The sequence below is a fragment of the Girardinichthys multiradiatus genome, chromosome 4 (assembly GCF_021462225.1).
Source record: "Girardinichthys multiradiatus isolate DD_20200921_A chromosome 4, DD_fGirMul_XY1, whole genome shotgun sequence".
Lineage (NCBI taxonomy): Eukaryota > Metazoa > Chordata > Actinopteri > Cyprinodontiformes > Goodeidae > Girardinichthys > Girardinichthys multiradiatus.
This window is the reverse complement of record NC_061797.1, coordinates 38,596,665-38,617,798: the sequence shown is the minus strand read 5'-3', so window position 1 is coordinate 38,617,798 and position 21,134 is coordinate 38,596,665. Positions and strand designations below refer to the sequence as shown.

The window sequence follows — 21,134 nt, the reverse complement described above, 5'->3', positions numbered from 1 at the left end:
TGTTATGGCCTACACAGTCATGACTGACCATCACTGACACACCATCCACAAGGATGGTAAGTCACAAAAGCTAATTGTTAAAGAAGCTGACTGTTCACAGAATGCTGTATCTAAACATATTAGTTTGAGTGGAAGAGGAAGTTGAGTGGAAGGAAAAAGTGGAGTAGAAAAGGATGAACAGGTAACAGGGACAACCACATCCTTGAGAGGATTGCATAAAAAGAGTTTGGGGGAGATTCTCAAGGTGTGGACTGCACCTGAAGTAAAGAACTTCAGTATCCACCACTTATCCATGATTGGGCTACAACTTTTATTCCTTGTTTTAAACCACAACATCATGATGTCAGAAGTGTCTTACCTAGTGGCAAAAAAACAAAGGTCAGTAATCAGTAGCCTCTTTTCTGATCAAAATAATGTAGCATTTTATTTGTAAATCAAGGTGCCAGAGGCTGGAGGAAGAGAAGATCCAAGTTGCTTGAGAACCAGTATGAAGTTCTCAAAATCAGTGATGGTTTGAGGAGCCATGTCATGTGCATGTGTTAGTCTAACGTGTTTCTTCAGGTTCAAAGGTGCCACAACCATCTACCAGGGAATTTTAGAGCGCTTCACACTTTCCCTTGCTGCCTAGCTTAATAGAGATGCTGATCTTATTTTCTGCCCACACTGACAAAAGTAGCTATACCAGCATTAATTAACATGGTATCAATGTACTTGATTGGCCACCAAACTGGCCCAACCTGAACTTGATAGACAAACTATGGAGGATTGTAAGAAGGAAGTTCAGAGACACGTGGGTTGAAGGCTGCAATTAAAGTAGCCTGAGCTTCCCTCACACCACAACAGTGCCAGAGACTAGTCACCTCCATGGCATGCTGCAGGGATGCAGTAATTCATGCAAGAGGAGCCCCAGACCACGTAATGAGTGCATATGCTGGACTGTACATGGACATACTTTTCAGTAGGCTGACATTTCTTTATTCTCATGTTGTGAAGCCAATTTTCTCTCGTCTAATTTAGAAAGTTCACCACAGACCAAAAAAAACAAAACAAATCCAAATGAAAATGCCCTGCAGTGCAACATTAGCAGAAAGCTAGGTTAATTTAATTATCTCTGATGGAACCAGGGTCCCACAGTACAGACTCTCTTAAAAGCTCACCCCGCTTTCTTAATTGTATTATTTTACTCCAGTCCTTGCACTCCATAAAGGGTATTAGAAAAATCCTCTTGTTTATGAACTTTGACCACCTTACGTTAAGACATGCTTGTCTTTTTGGGTCTTCTGGAACAACCATAGAGTTTCTGCTGGTCAGCTGTGAAAATAATCCTTTGCATCAACACAAACTACCTCTCCAAACTGTATTATTTTAAAAAAAGAACGGTAAAAAGGAATAGCTTTTAGATCCCTTATGTCAGCACCTTGCGCTGCATTATTAAACACACTGAGCTTCATTTTTGACAGTATAAAACTGTTTTATTTACAGTATTAGCAAATAACTCTTCAAAATGAAGGCTGGTCCTTTTTGGAGGAGTTACACTTGAGGCTGTTTGGATTGCATGAGACTCGCAGTGGAAAGTTTGACTTCAGCCCAGAGCTATAACTGTGGCTTTTCGGCTCCTGTTGCCATGGCGTTTTGGTTTAAGGAGAAGTTTGGAGAGCAGATCTTTGCGTAATGATTATACAAGTTGTTCCACTAACAGTTGCTGAGAAAACACCATCAGCTTCCCACATGTACTGTCTTCATGTCCTCTGTATACTTGTCGTGCTTTATATAGGGACAAATATATAGTTGTCACATCTGTTTTATTAGTAAACTGGCTTTAAACACAGTGAACATTATAACTTCTTATGTTCAAGAAAAACCCCTTAGCACCAAACTGACAGTTAAAAGAGGCTGTGAAACCAACTTTTTTTTCTTAACCAAGATATATCATAATATGTGGTATATTTTTCTCTCTAAAAATATTTCCAGACTTCATTATTTTTAGGTGTCAGGCTCTGAGGCTGCTGGCCTGTGGCTTTCCTGTTATATTCCCTTAGGAGTTTTCCTGCAGTATGCTGTTACTGCATTCATAATAATACAGCTAAATTATCTGACTCCATGTTTTCCATTTCAAGCTTCTTTACATCTTGATGGAATTTTATGTGATTGACCAACATATGAGTGCATGATTGTGACTTGGAAGGAAATTAATATATAGTTTTATACACTTAAAGTATGTTGAATTTAGCCATGAGGTCCATGGTAGATCTGGAAGATGGTGGGGGAATCTCTTGACAGAACAACTACTAGTGGTGCGCTCCTCAAACCTGAAGAAGAAAGCCATTGTTGAAAAATAAGCCATAAAAAGTTCTGTTTGTAGTTTGCCAGAAGCCATTCAGGGGAGACAGCAAGTATGTAGAAGTCATATTTGAATTGAACACACTATCTCCACAATGAAATATGTAGTACAGGGCAGTACAAGAAAAAAACCTGTTAAAGGCTGTAAAAGACTTAAAACTGGGATGGAGGTTCATGTTGTAACTGGACATAGACCACAAACATTCACCAAGAGCTGCAATGGAATAGTTTAGGTCACAGGATTCAAACTCCAGTCCTTGAGGCTGATATTCTGCAACCTATAGATATGTATCTGTCTCATTACACCTGATTCAGATAAACGGTTCATTAGCAGGACTCTGGACTTATTTACTGCCTGCTCAGGAGTTAACCTTGCCATTTGATTCTAGTGTGTTGAACCAGGGACACATCTGAAAGTTACAGAACAACACCCCTCAAGGATTGGAGTTTTACACTCCTGGTGTAAAATAAAGCATATTCAGGTGTTAGAATGGCCTAGTCCAAGTCCAGTCCTAAAAATTCAACTACAGATCTGTTGCAAAACTTTAAAATTGGCTCGCCATCTAATCTGTATAAGCTTGCCTATTTTACAGTGTAAGATTTGGCACACGTTTCAGTCTCTGGATGTGCAAAGTTGTTAGAGAGATACCCTCAACGACTTACGACTGTAAGTGCTGTGAAAGGTGGTCCTTTCCTTTCATTCCACAATTTTTCACTGATTTGGGTTATTCTGTAACATATAATCTAAATGCAGTACACTGAATTTTGTGGTTGTGACGTTAGAAAATATGAAAATCTTTTAAGGGGTATGGATGCTTTTTGGATAGCATTTCATTTAATATAGATATTACTTTTACTCTTCCACAAAAAGGCAACAGATGAATGAAAAAACTGATACGAAAGAAACTTATCTGAGGTTAGAATACTACCAAATGCATCGCACCATCACAGATTTATGACAAACTACTATAAAACAGTCTTAGTTTGCAATACAATCCATTGAGCAAAGCTCAGTAAATGCTCAGCATCTACAGTGGTATCCAGCCATTGTCTCTCCTCTTCTGTGGTCCCTGCTGTAAGCCGAGAAACCGGGGCAGCTGGCAGAGGAGATGCAGAGTGTGCCAGTGGCACCGCTGGTCTCTGTAAACAGTCCATCTGTACCTACCCCTCCCACTCCTCCTCCCACCCTGCTCGCCATGTCTCCTGCTTCAGCACCCACTAATTTGGCTCCCAGAATTAGAAATTCATTGAAATAATCCCTTCCGCTGTCGTCTTCCCACGTCCCTCCTTCACAGAAAGCCCTCCCCTCGACCGTGCTGGCCATTTAAAATATGACTCAGGACTTGAAGGATGCTCCGGCCCACTGGAGGGCAAACACATTAGTCTTAGTTGAGACACCGACCAATACGTGAACGGCCTGACGTATGTAAAGCCAATTAGCAGGAAGGCTTAGGAGTTGCTGCTCTCTGTCCACACAATGTAATAGATGGGCAAAGGAAAAATAGAAAGAGAGAGGTAATAGTAAAAAATTATGAAAGCATCAGTTCTTAATAAACAATTTGTAGGATGTGTGGCAAAATGTAGCTTACCATTACTATATACCATTTTGAAAGTTGACATGGAATTAGTCTTATGCTACAGTTGTGTATTCAGCCCCCCCTCGAATCAATACTATGTAGAACCACTTTTGGCTGAAATTACGTCTGCAGGTCTTTTTTGAGTGTCTCCACCAGCTTTGCGCATCTAGAGACTGACATTTTTACCCATTCTTTTGCAAAAGAGCTTTTGCAAAAGAGCTCCTATATTGCACAAACAGCGTATTTTAATACCAAATTTCAGGTCTTGCCACATTTTTTAAATTAGATTTCTGGACTTTCTGGACTAGGTCATTCTAAAACACGAATCTGCTTAGATTTAAACTATTCCATTGTAGCTTTGGCTGTATGTTTAGGACAATTGCCCTGCTGGATGGTGAACCTCCAAGCTAATCTCAAGTCTTTCGCAGGCTCTGACACGTTTCTTTTTTTAGGATTACCACTTATTTAGCCCCATGCGTCTTCCCATCAACTCTGATAAGTTTCCCCGATTGTGCTGAAAAAAACATCTCCTTAGCATGATGTCAACACCACTGTGTGTGGCATCACGCTGAGGAGATGCCGCATACAAAAGCATACATGGTGGCATCTCCTCAGCTCTAACCTCAGTGTTAGTTTACCTCTACGCGTACTGTGTCACATGTAAAATGCTAAATTGTGGTCTCTTGTAACCAGAGGACCTTCTTCCTCGCATCTGGTGTTTCTCCAAAATGGCTAACTGCAAACAGGATAACTTATGGCTTTCTATTAAAAGATCTTTCTGATTTTTATTTGCAAAACATTTAGATGAGCATGTATTTTTTACCTGCTACTGCAATGCACTACTTTGTTTTGGTCCATCACATAAAAGTCCTAAAACATATATTGCAATTTGTGTTAATTGTAGGACTGTCATGGTATGACATCCTTGGACTTGGTTTGTGTTTTTGTGTTAACTGTGCTTAGGTCTATGTTTTCCTTTATTGTTAATTAGTTCCACCTGTCCCTTATGCCTCCATGTCTCCTTGCCACACCTGTTCTTAGTTCTTGTGATTACCTGCCTTTCTTTTCTCCCTGTATATTAGTTGGTCTGTGTTCTTTGTTCCCCGCTGGTTCCTCCGTCACTATTCCTCGTTCACTACCCCTGTTTATGCTCAGTTTTGCTACGTTACAGAACTGTGAACACATGTAAGTTTTTGGCTCGACTCTTGTTTGTTCATGCTGGATTATGTTACGTTTTGGAGACCTTTAATTAAAGAGAAGCCTTTCTCTTATCATGCGGCTGCCAAACTCTTATCTGCACTTTGATCCGATCCAAACCCAGAACGTGATAAGGACAATATGTGAAGAAGGTTGAGGGGTGGGAATACTCTTAAAAGACAATCTATTAGGAATATTCATAGAGCAGACTCTGGTTAATGCTGCCACATGAAACGGTGCACCTAATGCCTGCATTCACAAACAACCCTCAGTTAGTCCCCCATGCCATGAGGAGCCTGTATTGCCCGCAGTGGTCATCTGTACATGTGCATTTGGCTCTGTCGTGAAGGATTTCCAGGGACAAGTACATTCACCCAGATCATAGCGGCTGATTAAAATAGAAGTGCTGTGTTGTTACGCCAGGGACACACAGATAGCTACACGGGCTCGCACACAGTGACACACAGACAGCCGTTGCTACTAACACTCACCAACATCCTCGCCTCTGCGTGTGTATGTGCATGTGTGTGTGCTGGCTCCTGCAGACTTTTTAATAACCTCTTTTGATTAGAATCCCCCTGTAGCAGCTTATTTAGGGCTGGATTTGGAGCAGGTTTAAAGGCCACTGCCCCCCAGGGGGTGCTCCATTGCACTTTCCTGTATTCAGATATGATGTCCTTGACACCTCTGTATCCTGTTCCCATTTTGCACTATTTTTTGCTGCTACAGCAACAGATGAGTAGCAGAAGTGTGTGTGTGTGTATTGGGGAAGTGAGCTCCTTAAACCAGCTGTTAACCTGTGTCCCCTCCACCCACCCCCATCCCTCTTCTTTACTCCACAGAGTCGCTCCAGGCAAGAGGACCCAGAGCAAGCTCGACTGAAACAGAAAGCTAAGGAGGTAAGCTGCTGCGGAGATCATTACCCTTGACATTTCCCTGACTCCAGCACATAAATTTTTCATGCCTCACTACATATGTAATGCCATTTAAAGACGGACTCAAAAAAGTTTGAGGAATTATTCGCACCGATTGATGCCAGTGTGTGGAAAATGATTCTCTGCACGCCAAAGACACCCTCCACCTCCTTCACCCCCTTGCCTTTTTTACCATCTATTCAGCCTCCTTATTCTATCTACTGCTCAACAATTAAACAAAAAGCCAAACCAGAACGGTAAGTCCCAAGTTTGCTAGCCACATTTCAACTTCTGCTATTCATCATGTTTCTTTGTGTGGTTCTTCAGTATATTCTGTCCATGTTTCTGCCAATTTGTTCTCTACACATGTTCCTGCCGCAGGTCAGCTCCTTCAGCAGATCAGCTTATCCAACCAACATGCAGAATAATACACACCCCATTGCGCAGTAAATGTGAAATTGTTTGCAAACAGACGGTTCAGTAAAAACAGATCTGTAACTTGAATGAGGGTTACTAAATTATGCTCTGTATTAACTTTTTGCTGTAGAAAATAGTAAAAAAGTTCCCCATATTCCCAAAAGGCCCAGGTATGACACCCACACAAGTGTTGTAGATTAACAACTCTTTTAGAAAGCTTTTTTGATAGAATAGTGCAGTCTTCTTTGTTTCAACTACAGGTTTTAAATTGAATGGATTCCCAGTGGAGCTCCAGAAAGTAGACCACACATCTTTTAGCGAATGGTTAATGTTGTTTACGCAAGACTATTCTTTCACACCACAAGTTTGCTTTTTTGTTTTCCTGGTGTGTTCACACCAGAATAACTTCACTTGGTGCTGTCAGTGCTCGCTAACAAGGATCAAGAGCACTCTGTGGAGCCTCCATAGTAAAATTTCAGTAGGCAGGAGGATGAAACAAGCGACACTCACCTGTTGTTGTTGATGTAGAAGTTAGGGAGCCAATATGGTTTCTTCTAAGTAGTTTACTCTTCAAAGGAAAACGCTTTATTGATCCAAGGAAGGTATACTGGGCATGAATTCACTTTTCTAGCTGACAAACTACTTTGGGCTTGCACATTTCCACACTTTTCCTACCTGACAGCCTCCTGTCTGGTGTTGGCGTCTCCAACTCTATTTTGCGGCATTTGTATTGTTCTTTACTGGTCGGGTACTGAACTTGTGACCTTTGAATGACAAGTTAGTGTCTCTCACTGCACCTCGAGTTAGTCGAAGCGCTCTTGTCTTTTTTCTTCATGTGTCCCAAGCATGTGTTTTTTTACACTGAGCTCTGCTGCAGTTTTGTACAATCATTAGATCTCAGTCTACCCATAAGCCCCCACATATGCAAATTAAGTGGCGTAATAGGCATCATGATAGGTGCCCCCAGGGGGGGCATGTGATCAAAGTGGATCTTCTCCCTGTTAAGTGGCAGTCCCCTCGTCGTCTGGATACGGCCAGATTAGAGCGTTGTGAGAAGACGCGCACATTTTCATTTTCATCAGGAATTTTAAGAAGGTGGATTGGGAATTGTTACTTTATGTAACTGCCCCCCACCCCTTCTACTGACACACACAAACACCCCCACCCCTCCAGCATCCCTCACCTCTTTCTGTTTTGCTTAATGGCCGTCGTTTCTCAGCCCCCGCGCCTCTGCGGTTTTCATCACCTGACTGGCTCAAGGGGACAGAGCTGGCTGTTTGTGTCACTGCAGAGTCTGCCGGCAGCTCACACATCTGCGCAAATTTCATCAGGATAATGAGCCCGAGCCGCCCTTTCAGGCGACGGCCAGAGGAGCCAGCTTCTCTATAAGCCCCTCTGCACAGAGCAACCACTTCCTCCACCAAACTACCATTGAATCGTACAGACGGAATCACGCTTTGTGATGTTCTACCACCAAATGTTGGCTTTAGGCATGGGCCGACATGATGTAATGTTTGAAACAAAAAATAAATTGCCAGCAGATTGTATAAAGCTTGATATGTCAATAATAAAAAAAAAAGTTAAACTGTTACCACATATTTTTAACCAATCCTTTCCGACGGGTATATGCTGGGGCTGCATGATGCCAGGAAAAACATGCAATGCGTTGCTCTTGCCAAATATTGCAATTAGGATTTTTATTGCAATTCACCCACATTTACTTTGACTATGATACATTGACTCTTTTCTTTTTGTGAGCACTGGGACCTCAACCACTAAAGATATACATCCAGTGAGGGCATCAAGGGCAGTTAGTCTATTCAATAGGCCAAAAACGTTTCATGCAGTCCAATTGAAATAGAATATCTTAGCAAATATTGTATCCAAACAGTCCTTTGCAATTGTGAAATAGCTCACATCAAACAACCCAAATTCTTCCTCCGCTCAAGAAATGCCACCTCTCCCAAAACAGCCCACTGACAGCCACACACACAAAGTTGTTTGTAGATTTGATAAGCTCTTACTAAAGCAACACTCTTAATTTAATCGCTTTGCTGCAGATCTGTAGTAAACTGAGAGCACCACTACACAGCCAGCCCACTGATGTTTCTAAGCTGACAGCTCACAACACAGTTGCACCCACCTAGACCACCTAGAGTTGCTTTTATTTAAACCAATGTCATGCAAACACACTGATTAGTTATCACTGCACAGTAAACCAAGGGACAAGTCATGAATTGGAAAGTGAAGAACAAACTGAAGACAAGCCTCCAACAAAAGTGCAAAAACAATTGAATCTGAACAACGTGGACCAACCCAGTTCAATGAGACAGGCTACACCTCTGCAGCAAAAATTACCCGGTTTTATTCAGAGATGCACAGTTAAAACCGTGCAGTTGATGAATCTGTTAGTGATTCCCAAAAACTTCAAAAGTGTCACTGTGATTAATGTCTTAAAATGACCTAGTGTATTTTGCTGTTTCTTGCAGCTTTAGCTTAGCAGCTGAGAGTCTCAAAGCTTTTCTACTTCCATGCAGCAGTCTCAGTGAAGAGATTTCTTCAACCACCAGAAGCTCCTGAGCCAAACTCTGAGCAGAGTTCATCCTTCTGAAGTTGCTAACTGAAAAACAGCGATCAAATACCTTCATCTAATGCCAAAACCTTTTTAACAATGTACCTATTTTTATTTATTTAACAATACACAACTATTTTTAATCCCCCTAATGGCAATTTTAGTCTCCCTGAATGTGTTCCTAAAACCATCTCTGCCTGGGCTTTGCCTGCCAGAAGCCTCAGCATTGCAGTTTTTCCACCCTGGCTATGGGGCATTTGCACAATAAGACTATCCAACTTCATACAAATTCACAATCCGCTCCCATGAAACTAGCAAGAAGCTGTATAATGCATCGACGAGGCATCCTCTTGTCTGACCTTCAATCGCTATTTTGACCATTTGCACTGCTTCTGAGCTGTTTTTGTAAATGTATCACTCTTGTACTGCAACTAAATCTAATTTCCAAAATTGTACAATTGTACCTGCATAGATTTATTAAAATATTTATTTTCAGGTTTGTAAAGATTATTTTAGGCTGTAGGTTTCTCCTGCAACACCTTTTATGTATTTATGTAGCCATGCCTTTACTTTTGTTTGTGGATTTTCACCACAAAATTAAAACACAACATTGTAACCCACAGTGCAGTCTTGTCACATAGGTGCTGCAAAGGTGTAGCATGGGAGATGTTTGTTTCCTCCATTCACTACCATTTGGCCAAAAGGTCAGATGGGCTATTTCAGAAATGCCCCTAGTGAAAATCAATGGGCAAATCATGGAGTTCAGTTCCTGTTTGTTGTTGTCGTTTGTGGGTCTCTGTGTTCTCACTCTTTCAGCACTGAGGCAGAGTTGGGTGGTGGTGGTGGTGGTGGTGGAGGGGTGTCTGTACCCAAGCATTGAGAGCAAGAGAAAGAAAGAGGGATTGACACGGAGAGACAAAGACAAAGAGATGGAAAGCGAAAGGAGGCTGTGGGGATCGGGGACCATTTGAAAGATAGAGAGGGAGTCAAGGCCAGTAGAGATACATCACAATGTCAGACACACAGACACACTGCAGCCACAGATTCATCATTGCAACTGCGTCTGCAGGCACAACTGGACACCAGAAAAGAGTGAGCCAGAGAGGAAAAGGGGAGAGAGGACAGAAGAAGAGCGACAACGGAAAAGAGAAAAGACAAATAGGCTAGCACAGCGGATCGAGTTCTGTCCGAAAGCTCCTACTAGAACCCTCTGAAAGCAAAAATCTCCTTACACTGATATTTCTGCAGGATGTTCATGTGAGTTGCTTACCAGAGGGTTTTTCAAGCTGGACGGTCTGCAAAAGTCCCAAAGTATAAACTCACTTTGGGATGCAAATGATTGCTTTGCTCTACAGCTGACTAGAACAAAACTTCTGGTCATCATGACAGTTGTTAGTGGGAGTTTTGGTGTATATAGTCACAATTACGTAACATATTTCTGGCAGTTTCTGATTAGCTTTTGTCATAAACAATTTTCTCGTCAGTTTGGTAATTATGATGATTTCTAGTTTTTCAGTCTTTGGACACTTTGGGACTCATCATTTTGGATCTAGTGCTTCTTCGTGTAACTGACACAAGTAGGCAAGTAAGAAGTTCACATTTAATCAATATTTGTCCTCTCCAGGTTCTTCTACCTGAGCTGGGGATCTCTGGAGCTCATCCAGAGTTGCCACAAGCCTCTTGGCAACTTCTTTGCTTAATGCACTTCTTGCCTAGTCGGTTAGTTTCCATGTAGGTTTGCAGTTGTGCCATACTTTTTCTTTTTTCTAGGTGATGGAGAGGACATTTCTCTTTGAGATGTTCAAAGCTTAAGTTATTGTTTTGTAACCTAACCCTACTTCAGTCTTCTCCACAACTTTATCCCTGACCTGTCTGGTGTGCTCACAACACATTTCAGATTTATAATTGTAAAAAGAAAAGTACCACATATCTTATTGCATCCATTTAAAAAATAATGCTCTACTTGTGTTGGTCAAACCCCAGTAAAATATCTTCAGGTTTGTCATTGGGACATGACGAAATGTGAAAGTGTAAATGGTTTTAGTAGTTTTGCAAGGCCCTGTAAGATACCCTGGATATACTCAATCATAGGTGAAGATGTTGGGCAGAAGATTTGGTGAGTTCTTGACTTTCCTCCCTTCTCTTTGCAACACTTCTCTTCTAGCGTGGAGTCTTTCCACAAGACTTGTTTGAAAGGGTTTGTTAGAATAATTTTCCTGCGTTGTAACATCAGATATAACATCTTGAAGCCTGGGATTATGTTTATGGCCTGTTTTATACTGAAGCATCTCTTACCAAATTCATTCTGCCTGAGCTGAACTATAAACCTTCTGTGGCCCTATGCTGATGCGACTTCTCAAACTGCATAAACAAATGTGTTAGACCATATGGCTTTAAATACATCATTCCTATTAACTTTTGATCGAGACGCATTCACCAGGCTTTAACACCAACATATGTGCCTTGATAAGAATGGCCTCCATTAGAAGTGATCGGGTCATGGAGATCCTGGAATCCACCCACACTGTAATCCCCATCAGCTACAGCCTTACACTTTTTCTTTCCACAACAGAGATTCTTGTGTGTCAGAGGACAATGTAGCTACTTCGTAGTTTTCATTAGGCTGGTTATATCTTGGAGTTCATTTGCTCTCATCCTCTGGCCCTTCACAAACCGCTCTGCTCAAAGACGCGTTCTCGTCCATCAGGTAGGCCCGAGGGCGAAAGCCTGCTACCCTCCTCCACATTCTCTCCCTTTCTGTGCCGACTTTCAAACAGAATTCCTGCTGTTCTGTGTGTCCCGACTCATAGTTATGTTCTTGTCTTCTGGCCTTAAAGACACACAGTGCAATAATTTCACTGGACTTGCAGCAACTCGCACAATAGACACACAGATGCTCTGCCTAAGGGAAAAAAGCTTCTTTCCCTGTTTTTGTAAGCAATAATGATTGAATAGTTTAGAGTCTTTTGATTTCGTTTCATTTGTAATTTCTTATTATTTCAGTTCAATACAAAACTGCTTGACAAAGATAGATTAATTATCACATAAGAATGGCTTGTTTTGTCCTCAAGATATGCAGGCTACTACATAACACACTGTTACCCTATTTTTATTTGTTGCTTTGTTGTCTGAAGTCTCAACTTCAGTTTTTTTCTTAACCTCAAGACATATCACAGGAAAAAAAACAGAAGTAGGCTTTTAAAGTACCTTTGGTGTTCCTGTGTGTTTTCGAATATTACAAAGTGCTGTAATGAGAAGGAAAACAACAAAAAAAGGAGATTTTGCCTCACAGGGAGATAGCGACTCGTCTACTTGCTGTACGAGCCTTTAGGTTCACTTTTTCTCTTTGTGTGCCGGAGCACTCCTTGGGACTCCAGCAACAGGGGAATTGGACGGGCTGAGCTATGCTGGTGGCGAGGTGTCAGCCTCCTGTGCCGGGGATATGTGTAGGAGGGAGGCAGGACATGTTTCAATTAGGCAAAAAAAACACCACTTGCATGTGGATAGAAAAGAGAGATTAGCTTACCTGTTCCTGGTAACTTTTCCTTCCTGACCTCTCCATAAAATACACTTCCTTGTACCACTGTGCCTAATTTTGTTCTATTTTGCATCTGAATTTTAAGGTGTTGCTTTTCTCAAATTCGTATGGGGAGGACAGTCTTCGTGAGGTGATGCTAAGTGTGCCAGCTTGGCCTGCAAGTTTCCATTAGATTGTCATGTTGGCTAATTAGAGAGTGGCAGCATGATTCACCTTGTTAATTAGGAGGACTTGCACATCATGTGCCTGCAGGCGATGTGGAGAAGAAGAGCCCAGCCCCAGAGCCTGCTAGTCGCCTGCTGCCTGTGAAGATTCCCCCTTCTCATCTACCTTCACTCTTTTTTTTTTTTTTTTTGATTTGGAAATGAATAAATCATTGAGATCGTCCTTTCTCGGAGAGTGAATATCTGAGTTCTCATCTTTTCCTGGATGCAAATTAGCCGTGATCAATAGGAGGTGGCGAGGAACGAATCTTAAAAAAAAAAAATAAAAAATGCGCGAGAAAAGAAGAGAAGACTTCTACATGAAGATGAGACAAAGCGAGAACATTTAAAGCAGGAAATTTTCCCTTAGATAAGCAGTATTTTTAATGATCCCCACGCTCCCCCTACCGCTCCAGTGTAACGCCATCAGAATCTGCTTAACATCGATTTCTGGCTCCTTTGTTAAACACTTTTTCTTGGCAAAATGTAAATACAAATGTTATTTATAGGAATATAACATACCTCAAATCCAGAGTTCAGTATAATTACATGTTTCACTCAAGATCCCTTTATGCAGTTAAGTTCCTGCAAAATAAGTTACAGATGAAGAAAAACCACAGGGTCATGATAGTAACACTCACAGAATGACCTTGGCTCCAGGGACGACTGAGGGCTCTAAATAATTGGTCCAGGGCCCTGAAGCTCTTTTAGCTTCTGAAGAAAAGGGACAGATTGAGCCAAGGCTGTTAGTTCATGCATGTATTTTGAATTCATCTCCATAGGTAAAATATTATCATTCCAGACAGAATTAGCAGAATGTACAGACAATACAGGAGTGGAGAGAGATTGGTCCATATGTAAACAAAAAAGAGATGCATCTCAGTAACTTGAAACGTTTTTTTTCTATTACTAATTCTGTTAAAATGTCAAAGTTGTATATTTTATAGATTTTTTTAAATGCAAACAATATGTTTGTAAGGAAGGTATATGAGTTTCACTTTTTGAATCGATTAACTGAAATGTATTAGTTTTTTGATGATACTCTAATTTGTTGAGATGCCTATAATAGAAATTTACACCTAGTTTGGAACACTGTTTTGAGGACCTCTCCTATGCAAAATTATTGAATAGATATGATGAATCCATACACATTTCCATCTAGTTGGAACTCTCCTTTGAATAGTTAAGAGTGCAGATGGGAAAGCAAAACCTTATTGGTTGCTGCAAATGGCTCCTCTTCCCTGCAGCAAATTAACTGCCAGGCACTTTGCATGAAGAAATGCCCGAAGATGTAGCTCACAGATGTTCACGTAATGCTGCCCATGTGGGTGTCAGGTGAATGAGATGCATGGATTACTGACGCACATTAAACACATACATAAAGCGTCAACACATGCTCGATAGGGGGTGGGAGGCTGGCACAAAGGAACATGTGTTTTTTATGGATGCAAGAATTTTTTGTTGGCGTTGTTGAAATTAAAATAGCTTCTCTGAAACCCTATCTACTGAAAACAATACATTTTCCATTTATCTGACAAAGATGACTGAGAGATCTAATTGTTATGGTCCTGCATAGCCTAGGCAAGAAATGTTTGTTTGTGTACATATACAGCATTTATGCACAAGGCAATTCAAACTGCTTTAAAGAAAAAAAAGGAAGCACATTAAATACTAAAGTGCATTTCAACATAAGACATACATTCAAAAGAGGAAAAGTAAGATTTAAGCCTTACACAAAAAGAAGACACAAATAAATAGCTAAGAACTAATAAGATAGACCAATAAGTTTAACCTCTACAATACATGAAAGGTAAATGGTGCCTCCCCTTGTTTTATTCTGGTTCTGGGAACAGTGAAGACAGTAGGGATCCGTAGCTACATCTAAGGTGTATGGCATGCTGTTTAGTTTTTAGGCCCAGCTAGTCTAGATCAGCAGTGGGATCTAGTTATAGAAGGAGAGAAGTTTTTGATCTTAATACGTACGTCATTTAAAACTTTTACAAGCACATTCTCAGTGCTTTGGTGTGGTCAAACATGTGACTTGACAAATATGTTAGGTTAGATATGGGCCTGTAGTTACCTATTATTACAGGATCTAGATTAGGCTTCTTTAAAATACGTTTAATGACCTTCAGCTTTCAGAACCTGAAAAAACTGAAATGAGTCAAGGAAAGCATTAACAATGTTTCCACTCAGTGTGTTTTCAAATAGGATCAAAGTAGCGTTTTTGTGATTAGACAGGCAGTGTTACCAGGACTGCATAACTGCAGCCTGACATTGATGTAGGTGTATGAGAACCTAGTGGGACTTTGATATCCTGTAAAAAATTCCTTACAGACGTTCTGCTTCTGCCTACTGGTATATTCCATCAACAGTAGACATAGCTTCAAGTTTCCTGGTTACAAACCAGCTCACGGATGGTTTTTTCGTCAGGTTATGAGTTTATACAATCTTTGTTTTCCAAGCCTTAACGCACTGTTTTCTCTGTAAACTTTAGCCCATTTAAATCAACATGCTATAAGAGAATTAACATGGCAATAATGTTTTGTTTGATTTTGCTGGGTTCAGTTGTGCAAATCTGACTGATGCTAAACCTAATAGAAGTTCATGAAAACCTGAACCACATTTTTGTTTGTTCATGGATACCTAACCTCTTTATGCAAATCTGTGTGTCTTTAAATACACCCTCCAAAAATAAATATTGGTTTAGTGTAGTTCTGAAATATAAATAATAAAATACTTATTTTTACTTCCTAACTGACAGCTATCACGCTCGGTCTTCATATAATGTCCTGCAACTATGCCTGAAGACTGCCATGGTGTGTGTTGGAAAAGTTAAGAACTTGCTGATGCCACCTATCCCTGTTTAAACTACATGCTGGTCTTTGTTAATAACTGCATTCAACAAATGTAGCATATGTCATGTCTGCATACTCAGAAAAATCCTGCTGGTTGCTGTTCAACCACAGCTTTTCATGGGGGAGGGCCTGAAATAGATCAATTGAAACCCTATGGTCTGCGTTACATACCGTCGTCTTTGCAAGGCAGACAGCCATTTAGCTTCCTTCACAGCCCCACAGCCGCTTGTGACGTCAAGCTGAGCATGTTCTGCTCTACCAAGGACATCTGTCTGTAAACGTCTGGAGGGCCGTGAGGACCCCCCCAGGCCAGAGCCGAAAGAAGGGTGAGGAGAAAAACCTTTGTTAGAAACAGCAGAGAAGGCGAGCGGCAGGTTGGCCATAACTGCTCCTACAGCTCTTCTCCCTCCCCGCGCCAACCAAATCAGAGAGGTTCTTGCTGTACTTTGGACATGTTTGCATCATAAGGGAACATAATGCTCCTTTGTCTGTGGTGAAAGAAAAATCTTTTATTTCTTGTTTTGGTCTTGAAAGACTTTATTTTTTTTGGATCCATTAAAAGTACAAGTGCGCAGTTTAAAGATAAAGTTTTAAATAAACCAAGATTTAATAAACAAAAGCAATGGAGTCAAGAATATTTGAAGATTGCTATTTTCTCTTTTCGCTGTATATAAAAGTAAGAGTTAAGAATTAAAATGTTTAACATATGCAAGATTCAGTTCCAAAATTTATTCATGAAGGGAATTATTGAAAACCATATTTTAAATAATTGATTTCTAATAATAATATTATGAAACTGAGTTAACACGTCTTTCATTTTTAAAGTTGGAGTGAGTATTTGCAAAAGCTAAAACTCATGTTTACCTCAGCCCACATCTTAGTTTGTTGGCACCAGGTCTCTTGGTTCTGTAATTTACCAACACTTACCATACCTTGCAAAAATAATCATACCCATTGAAGCTTTTCACATTTTGTCATTGCAGCCACAAACTATTTGTATTTTTTTTTTTTAAATCATAACTGAAAAGTGTGGCATGCATTTGTATTAGGTCCCTTTTACTCTTATACTCCATAATAAAATCCAGTGCAACAAATTGCCTTCAGAAATTGCCTATTTAGCAAATAAAATCCACCTGTGTTTAACTTTATGTAAATTTAAATAAAACACACCGTGTGAATTTTAAAGCAGAGTAAGGCTATAAAACATCATTGCATATCATGGGGCACTGTTCACCATCTGAAAATGACAAAGGTTTGGCACAACTGCAAACATACCAAAGCTTGTCTTGCCCAGCCTGTTGGGCCATTGTTGAAAGAAAGTCCCAGGAAATTTTGTTTGCTGTTTGCTGCTACCCATGTAGAGGACATAACAAAATAGTCAGAAGGTGTTCCGGTAAGTAAAAGAAGAGCTGAAATGTTTGGCCTACATGTAAATTCGGTATGTTTGGTGGAAACACTGAACACACCTGAACAACAGTGACACATCACGGTGTTAAGACACTTTTCTTCAGCGGGGACAAGGAAGCTGGTTTGAGTTCATGGGAATATGGATGCAGCTAAATACTGTTAGATGATACAAAAGACCTGAGAGTGGATAGGAGGTTAATCATCCAGCAAGTCAACATCTCTAAACATGCAGCAGAGCTACAGTGGAAGGATTTTGATGAAATCATATTCTTTGAAAGCTAAAAGAGACATGCAGAGGAAATTGCAGTAAAGGTGGTTCTACTGATGCAGGGTAGCTGAACACACATGCATGCCACACTTTTCAGATTTTTCTTTGAGAAAATGTTTTGTATTTCATCGCATGAACATACATACATTTAATTTGTGATTGTAATGCAAGATGTTTCAAGGGTATAATCCATTTGCAGATTACTTTTTGTTGCTGCTAAATTTTGATTTAACTGCTGGCCTCAATTTTAATAATAGGCATTCTAAGCCCACTTATGTCAAATTTGCTAAAAGAAAACAAAACTAACAAGACTTCTAATGTCTTAATGTGTTAGTTGTATCTCATCATGCTAATTAATACACACATAGCAGATTATTATCATTTTGTAGAGGGCTTTGTGCTGCAGCAACTTGATTTCTTTTTTTTAGAAAATTGGTGTTTTTATGTGCACACACTTTGTTATATGACAAAATAGTTGTCACATAACTGTTCGCTTTAGGCACAGCGAATAAATCCTGCTTCTCAAAAAAAACGATCAATTTCTCTGCATTTTTTGACCTTTGTTAATAATATAACTTTACAAGTCCAAGTTCTCTACTTTCAAAGGGCACTGATGCAGACTGGAACCACTGGTATTTAAGTGACTTCAGATCAGCAGGTGGTTTTGTGGTGTCATTGATGGGAGCTGGCAAATGTATGCATCCTGCAAGATGATTATTCTTCGCTTCTGGTACAGCTCTCAGTAATGACCTTTTGTTTAGTTGCTGGCAATTATTGTACTTGTTGTTTAACCTTGGTGACATGGTTCTCCAAGAGCGTACAGGAAGATTATAGCATTTGCATATCATGGAAATGGTTTCCCATTTAGCTCCACCAAATCCAAAACTGTCAAAAAGCTGCTGTTGTTGGAATTTCTGGAAAAGTGCTAATCTGACTTAAATGATAAATACAAGCATCCCCCTGACCGGACTCCAGCAAAATTGAATGATAAGTTTAGCTTTTTCTACCACTTCGAAGCATGTACAGTAAAATAACATATTTTGTGTTGGGTGTTGACCAAATGGTAGAGAGAAAAGCAGGTTCTGCCTCATGGCACCAGATTGAAATCAGGAATTCGTCTCCCAGCGTCATGGCGTCCACTTTACTGACAAGAAACACAGGCTCGCAGATGGTGAAATGAAGTCTTCATTTTTCATGCAGTCATAAATCTGAAATTTCATGGAGTTGCTGTGGGCTCTGGGAGCCCATGCCTGGTGCCAACTGCCAGCCAGAGATGCTGGCATCCTGGTGCCTTTAGGAAGATAGCGAACGTCTCCTGCTCTGTCGATCCTTGCGTTGCGGTGGGATCCTTTAAGGTCAGGCCTGGAGAAAGCTGTCTGGTTCTTGTGGCGAAGCTCGATACAATCGGCACTGATAACATTAGGGACAAAGAATGATCATCCAGCCACAACGTCTGCTTTGTAACTCATGTACTTCAATACATAGTTATATAGCATTAAGCGTCTGATGAAAAATCCTTAATACACATCAGAAATGTATCTACGTCATTATTATTTATTAATTAATATTCTCATATATCGAACTTTCTACAGCCATATACTGTAAAACGAATAAGTAAACAAGGTTTATGCATTCAACTGCTATTATTTCCCTCTCTTTGTCAGCGTGTTTGAATCTTTCAGCAGTTCCGCCGTGCTAAATGTGAAGTGGCAACACCCTAAAGGGCATGCCTTGCCAGCAGGGTTTTTAGAGAAAAATCAGAGGCAAGTGCATGCACATTTTAGATCAGACTGCGTACACCAAAGCAACCTTTTACAGAGCGCCATCTGAAAGCAACATTCATTTTTTTTCCCCTGATCAGACAATATACATGCTTCGCATAAACACCAGCGACCAGCGAACACATGCTGAGAGATAACATAAAAGAACATGAAAGACATCAAGGCGCACAATTGATTGTCCCTGTTTGCTTCAACCCAGGCCTCTCTCCCCCAGCAGGCAGGAACACAGGCAAGCTGGTGGGTAGGCATTCCCTGTGCTGCTGTGGCCAGGATTGATAGGCACGTGTGTGTGTGTGTGTGTGTGTGTGTGTGTGTGTGTGTGCGCGCGCGCGCGCTCTGGCACCCTCCGTGCCTTTGCCTCAGGGCATCACACCTCCACCCAATGGAAAGGGCAGCTCCTAGCGACGCTGGGTCCGCCCACAGCCCTGCAGCTAAACATGACATTACCTTGGGCACTGCCCCTCCCAACCACCCACTTAAACATCACAAACTGCAAAAATCAAAAAGAGCAGGGCCATGTGACTGCACACACACCATCTTTGTGTTCTGTTAATGGCTGACGTCAGTCTTCCATTTTGTTCTGCCCAGGCAAGCATTCTGCTTATGCAGTAAGTTCAAGAGAATGAGCAGAAAAATTTGTCATTCATCTTTATTTTTACTTAGTAATTTATCCCAGATTCACTTTAGTATTCTTACTCTCACCAGTTGTGTTAAACAAAGTTGGTTGCCTTTACTGGTAAAGAAGTTCAAAAATTTTAATCAAAATTTCAACATTTATGATTCCTATTTTAACAGATCTTTTAGTCAGAATATTTAGAGAACACAGTTATTTAACGTAACAGCAGTGTTAGTTAGTTTTAATTTGTCTTAGCCCTTACTCTGTAGGCCCAAACGTTATATTTTGGTCTTATGTGACTAGAGCACCTTCTTGCATGTGCTTGATATCTCCTATGTGTCCTAATGTCCCAGGTGGATCTTCAGAAACTCGTCTTTGTGTTTATCTTTAGTGGAATTAATTACTGCAACAGGTCTGCCTAAAAGTTGACCAGACAGCTGCAGCTGATCTAGAATGCTGCCGTCTGCCTCCTCACTAAAACTAAAAAGTAGAGCACAATCACTCCAGTTTTAAAGTCCTTACACTGGCTCCCTGTGTCTCTGAGAATTGATTTCAAAATACTTCTGTTAGTTTATAAATCAATGAATGGCTTAGCACTAAAATGCATTTAAAGAATTTAACCTACCAGACCACCCAGGTTCTCTGCATCCCCAGAACCTGAGCTGTGGGTCCCTGTAGCCTCTCCAGAATTACCATGGACCATGGACCCCTTGACTTCTTCTCTGATTCATACTTTGCTGAGTTATACTCACTGTTTTTGTCTTCACTAATGTAAAACCCCAAGAAAATGAACAGCAACTTGCAATAATAAAAGATAATAAAACATAAAAAGTTTGAAAAGTGTGAATACTTTTAGGGGGCACTGTATTTATATATTTATAAAAAAGCATGTGAGTAATGTAGAGCAAAACACTGCTTTCTAATCTTTGTGTCCTGGTTTCACTAGATGCAACAACAAGAGCTGGCCCAGATGAGACAACGAGATGCAAATCTAACAGCGCTAGCTGCTATTGGACCTCGAAAGAAACGCAAACTGGACTCACCGGGGGCCACACCATCAGGGACTGAGGTACGAACTGGAACAAATGAAGGGCTTTGTTGTCTTTTGTATATTTGCTAGATGCTGCTACTTGACCGTTTCAACAGGGTCTTTGGCTCAAGTCTTTCAAGCAAAAGCAACTGACTTTTCCCCTTAATTTATTCATAATGCTGTCCTGCAGATATACTTATATTCCTAATGCACAAAATTACCTTATTTATGAAAGTGGTAAAAATGTTATTTTACATTGCCATTTTGCTTCCTGGACAATTAATCAACAATGGAGCCATATTGTGACATTGTAGCTTCTGATTAGGCCGTTTTTGGCAGCCTGTATTTGTGTCTGCTTATAGCATAAAAGCCAAGTTTTTCTGCTGTTCACTGATAGTATAGCATACTTCACAAGC

General features: G+C 40.5%; 1 protein-coding gene across 7 annotated transcripts in view; it reads left to right on the top strand.

Moving 5' to 3' along the window:
• The window catches only part of LOC124867476 (transcription initiation factor TFIID subunit 4-like), a 119,071-nt gene that overhangs the window by 58,689 nt on the left and 39,248 nt on the right, over positions 1–21,134 (top strand). For 6 of the 7 annotated variants that reach the window (XM_047363939.1, XM_047363938.1, XM_047363935.1 and 3 more), the window contains 2 exons: positions 5,957–6,013; positions 20,635–20,757. In XM_047363939.1, the coding sequence (XP_047219895.1) occupies positions 5,957–6,013; positions 20,635–20,757 (180 nt within the window). Of the gene's footprint in view, positions 1–5,956; positions 6,014–12,640; positions 12,886–20,634; positions 20,758–21,134 lie in introns of those variants that run through there. The other variant, XM_047363940.1, reaches the window with a different exon arrangement.